At 41.3% G+C, this 17,343-nt stretch overlaps 1 protein-coding gene across 1 annotated transcript in view; it reads left to right on the top strand.

Annotated features, from left to right (window-relative positions):
- LOC117402476 (tetratricopeptide repeat protein 7A-like) overlaps positions 1–17,343 on the top strand; it is a 110,965-nt gene that overhangs the window by 58,510 nt on the left and 35,112 nt on the right. Inside the window, exons 17-19 of the mRNA XM_034003664.3 lie at positions 966–1,066; positions 7,737–7,871; positions 11,404–11,606. Coding sequence (XP_033859555.3) covers positions 966–1,066; positions 7,737–7,871; positions 11,404–11,606 — 439 coding nt within the window. The remainder of the gene's footprint in view (positions 1–965; positions 1,067–7,736; positions 7,872–11,403; positions 11,607–17,343) is intronic.

The following is a 17,343-nucleotide window of genomic DNA, read 5'->3' as shown; positions in this document are numbered from 1 at the left end:
ATTTAAAACAGGATAGGAACAGGTTGATATGTAGGGCATGTTGTCCGTATCCTCCTTTGTAAAAACTTGTGAAAAGTAATAATTTAATAAATTTGCTATTTTTTTTCTCTTTGTCTATGATATTGACATTTGTGTCTCTTAGACATTTAACCTACTCTTTGAATGTTCTCTGGCTGTTACAGTATTGGAAAAACTTTTTGGAATTGGTTTAGCCCTAGCAATGTTTTTTTCTATCTCTCTCTTGGCCTTTCTAACTTCCTTTTTGACTTGAGTTTGCTGTTCAAAGTACTCTTTCTGTGTACTTTGTTTTTGGTCCCTTTTAAACACTCTGTAAAGTGCCTTTTTTTCTCTGAATATTTTTGTTTAATTGATCTATTAAACCATTTTGGCCATTTTGTTTTAGATTTAGATTTGTCTACTTTTGGGATGTAATTGTTTTGCGCCTCTAGTACTACATTTTTAAAAAAAAGCCATCCTTTTTCTGTGGATGTTTTCTCTATTTTACTCCAATCTACCTCTGTTAGTCTCTTTTTCATACCTTCATAGTTTGCCTTTCTAAAATTGCCAATGGTTCTCTGACCTCTGTTTTAGTTATTCTGTCTTCGTTATTTGAATAGACTAAATCAAGGCATGCCTCCCCTCTAGTCGGTGCCTTGACAAATTGCGTTAGGAAGCAGTCATTTGTCATTTCCACCATTTCAATTTCACCCGTCGTGCTTCCCACTGGGTTTTCCCATTTTATATGGAGGAAATCCCCCATTAGTATGGCTTCTCCTTTGCTACTTTACCATGCTTACCTATGCTTAACAATGCTTTCTCTATGCCTTATTATACTTTGCTATGTTTTTACTGTGAGAAGCTTTTAAAAGGGGCAGCTTGCATGTGCACACGTCAGTCATACAGAGCCAGGATGTGTTTTCACATTAGAAGTGTGATAAAGACTCTTTCACCCCTGTGTGTTTCAGTGAAGGGGACGAGGGGAGCAGTGCGGACGATTCCACCCCTCTGAGCAGGAAACCCAGCGGGCTGCACCTCACCCTGCCAGACTTCCAGGACCCCGAGACCGGTAAGAGGACACAGCAGGGTGGGGAGCCGGCACCTAATCCACAAGTGGGGGATACAACAGCACTCTTTGTATAGACATACAACACATACGATGTCAGACTGTTGAAATGAATGCAGAAGAGTCCATCTAGTACTGCCAGTCATCACTGAAGATGAGTGTATGGAATTTCAATAGGTAGATAGGTACCAGAGCCATACAACAGACGTTAAATGTATAGTAAACCTTTCAAAAATGCACATGAGTAGTCCATGGCATATAGCAATAGCAATAGTAAATACATTGATAGATAGATAGATAGATAGATAGATACAAGTTAATTAAATTGGGTTTAAAGTTTTACTTCAAGATGAAAAGATAGATATATTGAACTATTCTAATCATGATCAGAATTGTAAATACTACTGAGAATAGACTGAGAATAGACTGCACGACTTGCTACCCACTCTGCAAATAGCTTGTTTTGCCTTAATCAATGACCGAACACTGACTGTGGGAGCCTGACAATCGGGAACACAGGGCCTTTATCAGTGGCAAAATGAAACCCAAATTACGAGATACAGATCCGGAACCAAACGAAACAGGAATCAAATAATCTGTTTTCAAATTCAGTGTAGATAAGCGGCAATACATTATAATGACTCAAAATCAGAGATTGGAATTGAACCAGAAACCTGGAAGTGACAGTGCCTCCATCCCAATGTCCAATCAGAGTGCAAGCTCCTTCCCTTTGCTGGACATTCTGCTTTGTGTGTTTGTAGTGGTTGAACGAGGGCACGATGTAGACAGACAAGCCTCACAGTTCATGTGAAGGACTTTGTCTTATCCAGTGTGAGCTTACAGCAGCTGTGACATGTGCTATTGCCAGCCTGGCAAACAGCAGGCCGACTAGCTGGAAATTGATTAACTTTTCTCCTGACAAGCGTACTGTACTGTGGGGTTCAGCTGACAGGATAAAGATTAGGGACAGAAGTGGATAGTTTAAAACAAAAAATAGGTACTTTACAGTTTGTAGGCACTAGCGTCTTACAAGTACTGAGACTGATGAATAAATGTAGACAGCAGGTTGGGCAGTTGTTGTCCAGTTGACCCCTTTCAGCTCTAGCTAAATATCTTGATTTTCCCGGTTAGATAACATCCCATTTTCAAATATATGTTTTAATGAGCAAGCCGTCCTACAAGAACAGTGGCTTTTAGTAATGGTGACCTGCTAGACTGTTACGAGATCCAGTTATTTTAGCATTCAACACTGTGGACAACATTCTCAAAGCTATCTTCTCCAAATCCATTCCGAGTTTTACTATGAGCTTGATTAACCAGAGTGTGTAGGTAACAAGCTCAGGTGTGTCTCAATAAACCAGGAATGGATCAAACTGCTAAACAATGGGAGTCTTTATTTCCATCCCTGAAATCGTCAATAGTTATCCTTGTCTGACAAAACAACTTCATACTAATCAAAGGACCCTAAATTAGAAGTCCGAGTTGCTCATTTTTGGTTTGGGTGTGTTTTTACGGTCTGAAAAAAATGGTGTTCTGATAATCCAGTCCTACGTGTATCGTTAATCTTACCCAAATACTTGCGCAAAGCAAAATAAAAAAATACATAAATAAATGATGACAAAGGAGTGGGGAAAAAAAGCATTGAGTTTTCTTACTGGGCGACTTCTAACACCCCTTATGGTTTTCATGGGCATGGTCTTTAATTATGCGATTTAAAGCTCTAAGCTGTCAACTGCAGCCCTAGTACAAGTTTATATAAACAGCAGGAGGAGGGTTTGGAATAGCTGAGCCGGCTTGGGGTTGGGTTATAGTGCAAGAATCCCAAGCCTGCCAGCCTGCCTGCTGACTCTGTCTGTCCCTCGGGATCCATCACATTTGCTGCATGGCTCTGCAGCCCTGTTATAGGATTCCCGGGCACGTTCCAAACAATACTCAAGAGCAGGCCTGCGAGGGAGGGACATTTTTAGCAAATGCCCTCAGCTTTGTCAGATCAGCAGCTTTATAAAGCATTAAAGATATGACATTTCAGATCAGTGACCCAGCTGCTTCTACATGCCCCCCGCCCCATCCCGTATTGAGGTCAGATTGTCATGTTGCGTTCGTGGCTGGTCTGGCACATGGGACTGCGCGCGATTTCATTTCAAGAATGTTGACAACTGTTAGCGGGTCGAACTTGTTAAGTACAAGTTCACCCCCAAAGCAAATGCTCAAAAAAAAAAAAAAAAAAAAAAATCACTGGGTAACTATTTTTTTGTTTTTGTTTTTTAATTAACAGTGATTTAATAGCAATTAGTTAGTATTAGGTGGGACAGTAACCACACACCACTAGAACATCATATCTACAAAATGACAAATGTATGCTAGTTACAATGTTCTGGGTTTCAGCTCACAGTGATATTGCTTGTGCAGCAGGATATACAGCAGTTCCTATTGTAACACAATTGCACTCACTTTGGGTTCGCGCCCCTATAAAAACGTGACCCAGCACACAAATTGAAGATTTAGCGCTGACGGACACTTAATAATACAAAAATAAACAAAAACAAAATTAACACCTAGCTCCTTCGGAGCACTAATTAAACATGAACAAGTCCCTGACTAACTCGCAGGACGGCTAAGCTGTTTACCTGACATCAAAACAAAACACTTTTACACACATTATTTTAACCAAAGCACTATGGTTCTTACAATACCTTTTTCTCTAACCAGCTCCCTGGTGATCTCTGTTTTAATGGAGCTTCAAGCTCTCTTTTATAGTCTGTGGCTGTTCCCAATTGACACCAATTATCTAATTTGTGAACAGCCACATTCGCACATATTTTTGCCTTGCTACACTATGCATACTTAGGTGAGATGGGCAGGTCAAGGCAAGGCTAGCTAATGTACCACAGAGCCTGATGCTTGTCAAAGCTTTTACAAGCCTGGTAGAGTTCTGTTTGCATGCAGTACCTAATTTACACCACAGTCTTGTGCCAAGTCCTCTTACCCTGTGTATCGCTTGCCACATTGAAAGTGTTTAAGATTGTTTATGGAGGCTTGTCTTGAAAGCAAGCTAGAGCATAATGGAATGATGTTCTGGTACATCTTTAAATTACTTTTATTTAGACACACTTGTTCATACAAACAAAACCATGGCAGGTTATAAGCTCTTTCTGTATTGAGAGCAGTCCATTATCATTTATATCGTTTAAATACCATTATTAAATATAAGGTTGTATACTGACAAAAATAAAAACACCTTTTACTTTTTTTTTTTTTTAAACTTGTTTGCTACATGCAAAATCTACATGTTGACCAGAAAAATTTTACCAGAACAATTTCCCTTTCAAAATGACTGTCTGTGTTTGGGCAAGCATACTGCTTCTTGATACAGCATGTACTGGTATATTATTACTTGTTTAAAGGACAGTTCCTCTGAAATCATGCAATGACAATCTAACCAACCTCCTTATAATCCTTAAACACCCATCAGCATTCTGATCATACTGTGAAGCTCGCACTCTTACACAGCCGCAATCCTACAGGCACCGGTTCAGTTCAGTCTGCCAGGAAGAGAACAGAACATAATAGGAAGAGGCCCGTTTGAGTTCGATTCATCATTGAGGCGTAGATTGAAAATCATGTTTTATCACTGGTGGCGCTTGTGAATCTTTGCTTTCCTTACTCTTATTGCTCCTATAATGCTATCTAAAAGAGTGGAGCAGATGGTACTGCTAAGGCAGGCGTGTGCTGCAGTGCTGCTTAAGCGCATGCTGTGAAGGTGAGGCTGCAGTGTATTTATTTTATTTTTAGAACATCTGGATATCCAAACTGAGATTCCATTTATTGTTTGCTGACAGTGGCTCGTTGCTAGGCAACATGGCAGACCCTGGGCTACTGGGGGAGGGAGGGGGGGGAGGACGCAATAGAACTGAGATGAAATGAATGTAAAGAAAGTATATGGCTGAGCTGGCTCACGGATAGCCACAGCACTGTACCTTATATTCTGACTGCAGTTGCTTTTACAGGTATTCACATGTCTGAAACAGCATGTCTTCCTGTGTTAGCTGTGCTGGGGGTAGCGAGATGCATGCTGATTCGCATGCGAGCCATATAGCCCTGTTGAGGCACTACTGTGTTGCCTCTGCAGATTACCAGGGCAAAGAATGAGAAGAGCATTCAGATCCTGGAATATGACTGCACCCCGCCTGTGCTTCGTTTAGGAATGTCCTTTACAGTTTTCTGTGCTTCAGAGATATTTACTCCATGCAGGGAAAGTATTTGTCAAGCTGTGGCCATGGTGTTTACAGCAAGCAATGCTCACCCACTACAGTAAGGTAATCACTGCCTCTCTTTGGTGTGGCCTTACAGCATAACCTCAATTTAGCTCGTACAGGAATCAAAGGACATGATAAATCTGCAACGCTGCTGTCACATACCAAGGACACTTGACTGGGAAATACCACCTGCTTGGCTCCAATCCTCTGTCAAGTCTCCTCCTCTTTATGGACATGGGGCTCTTTGCTCTCTACATAAAAATAAAATCATTAACTTTATCTACTAACATAATATGCAGTACTTTTGATAAACTACATAGATTGATAGCACTGTAACAATTTTTTTTTTTTTTTGGTTCCTGGGTAGTAAGTGTTATTTCCTAATTGCTTATGCCGCAAAAGTATAGAAAATGGCTATTATTTCCCACAAACTTTGCTTTTGTGACCAGGACAGTGATATTTTGAAATTTACCTATTTCCAATGACAAAACGGGCAAATTTGTGTCTTTTCGTTCACATGAAGTCAGAAAAAAACAACATATGAATCCAAATTAACATGTATTTATACTAAAGTAATACAAAAATGACTACAAAAGATTTAGAAGTGAGTAGTTTTTCGAGATTTATGATTATACTGTAAATCACTTTCACGAATCAGCCCCCAAATGTAGTCTCCCATCATCTTCTCGTTATACTGTCCTTGGTAGCGGCGTTCAAAGTCCAGTATATCCTGGTGGAAGCGCTCGCCTTCCTCCTCTGAGTACGCTCCCATGTTCTCCTTGAATTTATCAAGATGAGCATCAAGGATATGGACTTTGAGGGACATCCTACAGCCCATTGTGCCGTAGTTCTTCACCAGAGCCTCAACCAGCTCCACATAGTTTTCGGCCTTGTGATTTCCCAGGAAGCCCCGAACCACTGCGACAAAGCTGTTCCAAGCCGCTTTCTCCTTACTAGTGAGCTTCTTGGGGAATTCATTGCACTCCAGGATCTTCTTTATCTGTGGTCCGACGAAGACACCGGCTTTGACCTTTGCCTCAGACAGCTTAGGGAAGAAGTCTTGAAGGTACTTGAAGGCTGCCGACTCCTTATCTAGAGCTCTGACAAATTGTTTCATAAGGTCCAATTTGATGTGCAGTGGTGGCATCAGCACCTTCCGGGGGTCCCAGCCGTACTCATCATAGTTCAAGGCGTCCAGCAAGGTCTTGATGCTGTTGTCATCCTCTTTGAGGTGCACCGAGTGAGCCAGGGGAAGAGACGGGTACTTGTTACCATTATGGAGCAGCACGGCTTTGTGGCTCCTGGATGAGCTGTCAATGAAGGACAGTATAACGAGAACATGATGGGAGACTACATTTGGGGGCTGATTCGTGAAAGTGATTTACAGTATAATCGTAAATCTCGAAAAACTACTCGCTTCTAAATCTTTTGTAGTCATTTTTGTATTACTTTAGTATAAATACATGTTAATTTGGATTCATATGTTGTTTTTTTCTGACTTCATGTGAACGAAAAGACACAAATCCGCCCGTTTTCTCATTGGAAATAGGTAAATTTCAAAATATCACTGTCCTGGTCACAAAAGCAAAGTTTGTGGGGAATAATAGCCATTTTCTATACTTTTGAGGCATAAGCAATTAGGAAATAACACTTACTACCCAGGAACAAAAATTGTGTTACATAGTGTAGCCAGTGATACATTCAAGTCTGGCAATTATAAATGCTGATAAAAAGCAGCTTGGTCGACACACTGTTACAGATGTTGCTTTTCTCAAAGTCCCCTCTTCTTTTCTTTTAATAATTTAAACGGTGCAGTATTTAAATCTGCCACTCTTGCGATCTCTTGGATGGACCCTGGTATCACCTCTGCCCTTGACTGCATTCTTCAGACTAGCTCCACTGACAGCTTCACCTCTGAGCAGCTCCCCTGCGCTGACTCCCCTGTGTGTTATGACAGCTTCACCTCTGAGCAGCTCCCCTGCGCTGACTCCCCTGTGTGTTATGACAGCTTCGCCTCTGAGCAGCTCCCCTGCGCTGACTCCCCTGTGTGTTATGACAGCTTCACCTCTGAGCAGCCCCCCTGCGCTGACTCCCCTGTGTGTTATGACAGCTTCACCTCTGAGCAGCTCCCCTGCGCTGACGCCCCTGTGTGTTATGACAGCTTCACCTCTGAGCAGCTCCCCTGCGCTGACTCCCCTGTGTGTTATGACAGCTTCACCTCTGAGCAGCTCCCCTGCGCTGACTCCCCTGTGTGTTATGACAGCTTCACCTCTGAGCAGCTCCCCTGCGCTGACTCCCCTGTGTGTTATGACAGCTTCACCTCTGAGCAGCTCCCCTGCGCTGACGCCCCTGTGTGTTATGACAGCTTCACCTCTGAGCAGCTCCCCTGCGCTGACGCCCCTGTGTGTTACATTTAGGCTCCCAGCGCACCCCCTCCATCGCAGCGTCGCGGCTGGAACAGGCCATGTCGGAGAGGTCAGCCTACAGCGCCACCCAGAGGCAGGGGCCAGGGCAGATGTGGACCACTCTGGAGCTCATCTGGCTGCAGGCTGGTACGTCCTGATCATTAACATCTGTGCTGTAAAGACATGTGACGCTGTATTCATTACTGCAATGAGGTCTTTATTATTATTATTATTATTATTATTATTATTATTATTATTATTATTATTATTATTATTATTACCATGATCTTTGTCTTTTAAATGCAGAGTGCTTGTTTGTTCAGTCTCTTTGTAAACAGCAAATGCTTTTATATTCACATTATCTCAGAAAAAGTGAGTACTTAAGCTTTTCTCTGGCTACTGGATAAGGATCAGTGATAAGACAACACAGCCATTGCTAAACCTGTCCTATTGATTGTGGCGGATTAACCCTTACAACTCCTCCTGAATGAGGACCTAATTCTGCACATCTGGGTTGAGTTGTGTGTGATGACATCATGTTGTTTGCTGGCCCAGTCATCCAAGTCTGTCCCATAAAGTTTTATTTTCCATGTCTCTTAATATTTTATGATGGTCTGAGCGGTTTTGAGTTCTGTTGCTCTTATATTGAGTTAGTATAATTATTCTCTAAATCTGCCTTTACCTGGCTCTAGCTTTTGACTCTGCTCTATAAATGTAGAGTAGAGTCATATATTTTAAACTCCTCCCCAAATACAGTATACACAGCAAAACGTACTTGGAAAAGTGCATTTTACAGTAGGTGTGGTTGCAGTGCTGAAGGGGTTAAAGTGTCTTGAAGCCGCTGAAGTACATACTGTCAGAGGAAGCCTTTGATAAAGATTAATACCATGAGAGCTAACAGTGAGTGTGTGCTGCCCGCTGGGGCTGGCCACCAGGGAATGTGCTGAGGACAAGCCTAACCGGTCGGGCTTACATTACAGCAGTTGCAGTGAATGCCCTTATTTAGTAAAGTGTGAGATTAGTGCAGAGGCACAGCGTCCTGCTCAAAGCACTGGGGAGGCTGGGTGAACAAAGGGGATACTGGAATCACTTGAGTACAGGGGGAAAAAATGTGATGTGCAATGACTAATCAGCGACTAGAGAGAAGAATGACAGGAAGACAGGTGGGGAGCAGCAGGATTTTCATTTGCAATGTAAAAATAAAGCCAATCCAGCTGCAGGTGTCAATGTTTGTCATTGAGGAAGGTATAAAAGGGACTTGCTAATTACACTTCGCTGTAAGGGTGAAAGGGCTTAATTAGGATTTGTATCTTGGGACAATCTCCAATCCAGGCAGTGAACATTGATTTCAGTTTCTTCAGCTCTTACTGTTTGTTTTGTTGTGCACAGGTTGCTTTTCATAGTTATTGTTGTTCAAGTGGTACATTCCAACACACATGTATTTTTATATGGCACCCTTCACGCCATGGCATCCCAGAACGCAGCACACAGTTAAAAACAAAACAAGAGAGCTCATGTGTACAATATGGACAAGCTGAAGCCTTCTAAGTGACAGGTTTACTAGAGAAGATACAACATGTCAGGTAGACAAATGTTTCTGCTAATGCCTTCATGACAGAACACTGTCAAAGTGTTAGCTGAAAAATGTTCTTTGAAGACAGTTTTGCCTTAGTGGTTCAAACTAACCTATTGAAGAAGTATTGAACACACTCAGAAACATGAACTTAAATCTATTAAGTCCAGCCTTAATATTTTGACAGCTGGTTTCCCAGACCCCAACTAGCACTAACCTTTACCTTACTGTCTGGCAGACCCAGTACATTTCATGAGAAGGATGCTACCTCTAAGATAAACCATCAGTCTCATAATCGTTTCTGTCCCATTCAGCTTGATTTTCTGTTTCTTAAAATGTCTTAGTTGGTTTCCAAGGCTAGTCCAGCTGAGAGGAAATATCTAATTCCCACCGTGTCGCATTTGGGTTCTGTGCTATTGAGACCCTCTCAGACAGAGCAGCTGAGCTGAGATTTGAAACCAGGGTTTACTGCCTCATAGCCCATCAGCGATACCCCCCAGGTCAGCACATCTCCCACACTGCTCCAGTTCCAGCATGACGGAATATGACAGCACTGCTAAAAGGGGTTGCTGCCTCTTTGTGTGAGCATACACCCTGGGACAGAGAGAGGGCTCTACTGGCAAAGCTTAAAACAAACAAAGTCTGTTTTTTAAATATAATAAAGTTCTGTATTCATGTTCAAGACTGACATTAAAGAATGAGAGCCGAGAATAGATGCATACATATCAAACTGTGTCTTATTCATGAAAACAGACTTTTAAAAAAACATTATTTAAAGTTATAGCTTTGTGAGTAGGGCCCGTTGTGTATACCAGTGTATTACATGTAGGGGAAGCATTGATCGATTGAATTTACCAGTTCTCTGTGTTCTGTTTCGTTTGTATTCATTTCACTAAGATCAGATTGTCTAAGCAGCAGAGATATAAAGGAAATTCAAAAGCCAGAAGTGCATGTACTGAATGTGAAAGGACTTTATATCTTTATTTCATTTCAGACCTATTTTATATATTTCTTGCGTGTCGTGTGTGCTGTATGATTCTTTAGCATTGTTTCTGCTTAGATCAGTGTGGCTTTGCTTACCAACTATTGCTTACCCACACTATACTTCTGTACACTATACAAAAGACTCCTGGAGAAGCCATTAGCATTGCACTGTGCAATGAAGCATTGTGCACCGTGCAGCACTAGTGCTGTCCTACCTCAGCCTTGAGGAGTCACTTCAGAAGCGCTTTTTTGCTGGAATATTCTGTAAGCAAACAACGATGCAGATTTAATTTGATTTGATTTGATTATACAGAACACACAAAACAGGTAAGAAATGTAATATTTAGAGAATGCACATGATGTGAAGTATACCATTACCTGAAGTCACAACAAGCAAAATTCACTGTCTGGTGTTTTGAATCCAGCGTCCAATCAGTCCCTTTTCACTCAGCCGGCAGTGTCTCTTAGTGGTTAATTAAATCAACACTTCCCCTAGTCCTGGGATGTCTTTAAAAAGGAACTGTTCGCACTCCCCTTAGCTGCTTTAGGTTGCCTTGGTAACACCAGACTTGGCAACACTGCAAACACGGCAACAAGAGTATTTTAAGATGCTGTATTGTTCACAGACACGGCACTGCACAGGATAGCATAGAAAAACAACTGAACAATCTTGACATGTTTGCAGTCCATTGCATTGGATATGTTCCCCCGATCTAACTAAGCCATAGAAAGTCTCACATGCAGTACAACATGACGTCAAAGAACAAATAAGAGGAACATGTCAGAGGGTCGGAGGTAAGAAATTTCAAAACACTGCTGGTGGTGCTGTGGGCTAATTCACCAGTCCTCTGGAGATCTGGGTTCAAATTAGGCTTAGACATTATAAAAGTTCTCATAGTAGAAGCCTAGTAAAGTGTAGTAAAGCATAGTGAAAAAGCATGGTAAGGCACAGTTGAGCATTGTAAAGAATAGCGAGATATAGTAAAGAATATTAATAAACATGGCAAACCAGGGTAAACTATGGTAAATGCACATTATAACCATTGGGAAAAGCATGGTAGAATCGCCACTTATCACCAGTACCACAGTGATATACTATATATTTTTTTCTGTTTTCCATAGCTGAGCTGTTCATGGAGCAGCAGCAGCTGAAGGAGGCCTCGTTCTGTGTGCAGGAGGCAGGGGCGCTCTTCCCAGTGTCTCACGGTGTGCTGCTGATGCGCGGCCAGCTGGCGGAGCTGAAGGGCAGCATGGAGGAGGCCAAGCAGCTGTACGACGAAGCCCTGAGCATCAACCCCCAGGGGGTGCGCATCCTGCAGAGCCTGGTGAGCTGGCACGTTATTACTTTGTAACATGTCTGGGTGACCACATCACCTAGTCAAGGTACTCACCCATGGAGAGCAGGCTGAGTCATGCAATCAAGAGCTCTCTGGTTGGAATCTTTGTAGTGCAGATCTTGGTTGGGAGACCACATGGAGCATGCAGTGGCCTGTATGCACCGATATAATGCTTCCCAAATTTTAAAATAATAATGTTAGGGTTTAGTAGTGTATTTCTCGCAGCATTTCTCCCCTCCTTCTCTGTCAAACTGTATAAAGAAGAGAAAAAGGATGGTAGCACAGCATGGATGATTATGATCATGCCACACTCAATGTTTAGAAAACATTCCCCTGTGCCTTGACAAGACAATGTGCTGGAGTTAAACTTGTATACATTCCCATTTCCTGGCTGCATCGAGTAATGACATGTGGCTGCCTTATGAGAACAGGGGTTGACAAAAGATGGTTCGAGCCAAGAATGATCGTCAAGATTCTGCTTTTCGCTGGATAAAAATGGCATTGCTGCTGAAATAGATGCATGTGGGGACTGATCTCCTAGATACTGTGCTGCTGTTCATCAATGGGCTAAAGTGATTGTAGCTAGTTTTGCACTTCCATTGGCTACATAGAACTCAGATGCACAGTTTTGAAATAGTAACATGCATTTTCTTTTTATACATGATGTTTGGTTCTAATTTAAATTAGGTCAAAGAAAGTCCTGAGTTTCCCTGCTGGAATTGTTAATCTTGCATTTCCTAGTTCATGTCATCTCAGCAGTATTGTATCTTCTTGGTTTTGGATTGTATTTCGTTATAATTGGTTTTACAGTACATATATAAACTTCCAGGTACAGTTCGATTAGTCTGCAATTACGAGGATACACTGTAAGTTCATGTGCTTGTTATTTTGATTCATTATCAGAGATGTGTTGATCAAATCAAATTCGATATAGCTCATCGTTCACGATGCTTATTGCCAGAATTAATATTTTCATAAAATGCATTTCTGTCCAGTTAAGAGTTAATTGAATCTGGCCCTGAATCTCTAAAATAAGGGGCTGCCATTCAAAATCTGATGTGCAATCTGTCTGAGTTTGATCTCCTGGTGTTGTATTCAATACCCCATCTGCAGTCAATAGGGACGTTATAACAACACAAACATACCTATACACAGTGGCTAATCAAGCTGGGAGTAAAAACAACAGGGGATCAGGGTGGCAGTGTCATTTTATTTTATTTCACCATCATTACGTAAATAATCATAATCCCCTGTAACATCCCTTGGCCTTAACCCTGTACGTCACAAACAAACACATCAGAAGATGATAAATACACAGCTGCTGCTCTGCTCTCATTGTGTTTGATCAAACAGAATAATCTGTCAGAGCGGACCTCAACCTATCTGCAGATTTCACAGCCTCCAGTGAGAAGAGAGGGAAGCATAGGAGGCTGTGTGGTCCAGTGGTTAAAGAAAAGGAGATCCCCGGTTCAAATCCTGGCTCACTCACTGACTCACTGTGTGACCTTGAGCAAGTCACTTAATCTCCTTGCTCCGTCTTTCGGGTGAGACGTTGTAAGTGACTCTGCAGCTGATGCATAGTTTACACACCCTAGTCTCTGTAAGTCGCCTTGGTGTCTGCTAAATAAACAAAGAATAATAATGTATGTGAACTGCTGGCTTTAACTTTCCTACAAACTGTACTGAAGCACAATAAAAACAATGAGGTGTATTATTATTATTATTATTATTAGAGAGGTAAAGATTATCCTTCTCTACATTTGGCACAATCCTTATAAAAGTTTCCCACAATAAAAGCAAAGCACAGTGAAAGCATGGTGAAGCATGCGTAAGAAATGTAAAGACCAGCAAGGTATGGTAAAGCATATTAAAAAAAACAACAACAACAACATAGAAGCCTGTGGTAAATTCATGGTAACTGCAAAAATACCATGAAAAAATATAGTGGTAATTATAATGTATAAGGGAAGATTCATCCTTAGTGATTATAACCTGCTGAAAGCTTTAGAATAAAACTATTGGAGCTTTTCCTGCAACCCAACGGGTAAGGATATTGCTTTCCCTCCCACGGGCATGAGTCCTTTTAGCACAGCGATGTAATTGATAAGAGGAGCTGAGTCAGTTCCGTGGCAGGTTGATGTGCTGATAACTTGTATGATGGTACGTCAGGGTGGTCTGATGGCAGTTACTATGCACAGTGCATTCTGAAACGTCACACTACTGTATGCCCTGTTCCCTTTTATTCAAGTCTTGTTGTACTGCACTTCAGAGCAGTATTATATAAGTAGGTACTGTATGGTTGTGAATGGTAAAGAGTGAAGGGGTGGGGCTCATATGGAAGTGGGTGTGTGGGTGTATTTCACTGAAGCTCATTGGAATTGGCTGCGTTGCCAGCCTATACAGGGACAGATAAGACACAGGGTGAGGTGCTGCTAAGCCTAGCGACAGGCTGGAGAACAAGAGGCCATTGATTGCATGATCCCTGTGTCCTTGTATTTATTATAATAATAGCTTCTCCTGTGGAGCACTGGGAAGGACAGGGGCAGTTCAGTGTTCACCAGGTCGTTGGCTTGAGTAGATAGCCCAGTATTTTAAACAAAGAAATGCACTATTCCAAAATTAGACCCTTTAGATATGCGCCCAGAGCGTTAACGCTGAGAACAACACATCTTCTCAACAGGCCTCTCTTAACACTTGCTGTATAAATATTTATCAAGCAGCTGGAGGGACGGATCATTGTGAATGGCTGTCAAAACTACATTGGCTTATAATGATAGACAAAAATGTTTAATTAGCAAAAGACGCAGATGTAGTAATGACAGGAGGGAGATGAGCTGAGATCATGTAGCTTTACCTCTGCACATGCACTAAACACTGTAGCACTGGTATCTCTTAATTGTTTTATTTAATTGATCAATCTTTCCCTTGTCTTTTTATAATGTTTGCAAAAATGGATCCCATAAAAAAATGGATCTGTCTGTCCCTGGCTTTGAGCCTGTCTGGATATTCTAACTGGCTAGAACTGACCCTTCCTCATACCATTCAAAATATGTGACCTTGAACACTGCTGGCCCCACCTACTCTAGTCTTGCAGTCAGTGTTGCCAGCTTAGCGATTTCGTCGCTAGATCTAGCGACTCTTGGGTTCCCCTAGCCACAAAAACATTGTCAAAGCGACTAGCGACAAATCTAGCGACTTTCACTGCTGACAACAGGGATTTTCAGAGAAATGAAGTTGTCAAATTGTATCATCAACATCAGTCACAAGCAGTTCAATACACCACGCTTCTCTCGTCCTGAAGTAGTACAGTGGTGGCGTTATTGTAGCGCAGATTTCCGCAGTTCTATACAGAATCGCAGAGATGCGCGTTCTTCGAGGGCTGCTGCATGACGTCACTCAACTCCACCCACAGAAATCTGTGCAGATCCAGCGCAGCTTTGAAAAGTTGCTGTGGAGCTGGTTGCGGCTGTGAACCAAAGAGATCACGAGTGACCTGCTCGTAATGTAAATAACTACTAAAACTATAGCTGCCCACTTGTTAACGGAAGCGAACAACATCAATTATTTAAACAAAAAAAATGTAGTAAATCACTGATAAGTGCTGCATAATGTTACAAATCTGTATAGGTAGATAATCCAGACAAATATAAAACATTTAAAAATGATCAGCCATGATTAATACTTTAATATTGTTTATATTCGTGTTTACTCTTAATGGTTAAGCGATTCAGAGAGGAGTGGTAAATTGTGTAGCGACATTTTTGTCATTTTTCTAAATAGCGACATCTAGGGACTGTGAGATTTCTCTGGCGACTTCCTGCTTTGTGGAGTTGGCAACACTGCTTCAATGGAATGGGCTGGAAAAGCTCCTAGAATATGCTTGTTGATTATGTGACTTGATCTAAGTGAGTTTCCAACAGGTTCCATACCGCTGTTGTTTTATGTATATATAGCTACGGTCAAAAATGTTGCATCACTTCGAATTTTTTAATTGAAGCATAATTAAAAAAAAATAAATAAATACAGTATGAACAGAATTTAAATCTTTTATTTAACATCATGTAATCAAACAAACTACAAATGGTATTGCAAAAGTCTGCCGGAAGCCACACAACACACAGAAAAAAAAAATCTGCAAGAGGTCAAGGGCCCAGCATTCTTTGTTTTGTTTTTGTAATCCCCCATCAGCACATATGTAGTCCGCCTACTGTCTGAAGCATGTAGCAGTGAAATAAGCAGTGGGAGATTCAGCCACAGCATCAAAATAAACTTATCACTATTATAACACGTTTATTTTCGAAAAAAAATAAGGTACCCGTATATAAATGATGGACATTGACAAAATGTTCCTGGTTTCTTTTTAATCACTCAATCATTCATCCTTAACCATGACATTATTATTATTTATTTCTTAGCCGATGCCCTTATCCAGGGCGACTTACAATTGTTACAAGATATCACATTATTTTTACATACAATTACCCATTTATACAGTTGGGTTTTTATTGGAGCAATCTAGGTACCTTGCTCAAGGGTACAGCAGCAGTGTCCACCACCTGGGATGGAACCCACGACCCTCCGGTCAAGAGACCAGAGCCCTAACCACTACTCCACACTGCTGCCCACATGCTGACATGCTTGAGTGACTATGACTGAAGCATATGCACATAATCACCTAATTAGTGAGACAGTTGATTGGACACTGGATATGGAGTGATTGTCAGCTGTTGAATTGCATGCTTGAATAAAATCAGTAAAGAAAATCACAGAAAAAAAACAATATGCCACGCCTGTCAAAAGAGCAGCGCCTTCGTGCAATCGGCATGTTGGAGGCTGGACTAGGGCAGCGTGCTGTGGCTCGCCGTCTTGGGTGCTCACAGCCAGCAATTTCAAACCTGGTGCGATGGTATAACAAGACACACTCTGTCAATGACAGGCCATGAACTGGGAGACCAAGAGTCACAACACCTGCCCATGATTGACAGATCATTCTGCAGCATCTTCGTGATGTCAATTGTTAACCTGCATAATAAAAAGTCACTGCACCTGCTCTAAAACAGAGTTTGTCATTTTTCGATCACATCTACTGAATTTTATCCAAATATAAGTGATAAGTTTATTTTGATGCTCAAATATAAGTGATAAGTTTCTTTTGATGCTCAAATATAAGTGATACGTTTCTTTTGATGCTCAGTATATATACACACACAGTAGGTTCAGTGGAAAACTTCCACCAGACCACAGAAAGTCTGCGGTACTTCGAGGCACAGCACAGTATACCACGACTATCATGCGGTGTCGCTTTCAGGAATTGAATAGGCTGTTTACCGTCTTTCCTTAACAAGATGATTTCTGCTTGGGGTTTGTTTAATACTCGCCTCCCTGTCTTAGGTACTGCATTAACAAATGTAGGCTTCTCTGTTTTTAAAATTAATGTGTTGATCGACAACAGGACTATCTATATTGAAAACCTTTCCGCTGCCCTTATGAAATGTTGTTTTAATTAAAATGTTTTTCAGGGTTTGAGTTGTATTTTATCTTTTTATTTCGATAGTCTAGGAATGGGACTTGATGTAAGTTTGAAAAAAAAAAAAATCCCTAAACAGCATTTCAGTTTAAATGGCATCTCTCTCTCTCTCTCTCTCTCTCTCTCTCTCTCTCTCTCTCTCTCTCTCTCGCTCTCTCTCTCTCTCTCTTTCGCTACATATATATGTAATTATTATTA

The sequence above is a fragment of the Acipenser ruthenus genome, chromosome 5 (assembly GCF_902713425.1).
Source record: "Acipenser ruthenus chromosome 5, fAciRut3.2 maternal haplotype, whole genome shotgun sequence".
NCBI classification, from domain to species: Eukaryota; Metazoa; Chordata; class Actinopteri; order Acipenseriformes; family Acipenseridae; genus Acipenser; species Acipenser ruthenus.
The sequence above is the reverse complement of the archived record's forward strand: the minus strand, read 5'-3'. Positions and strand labels throughout refer to the sequence as shown.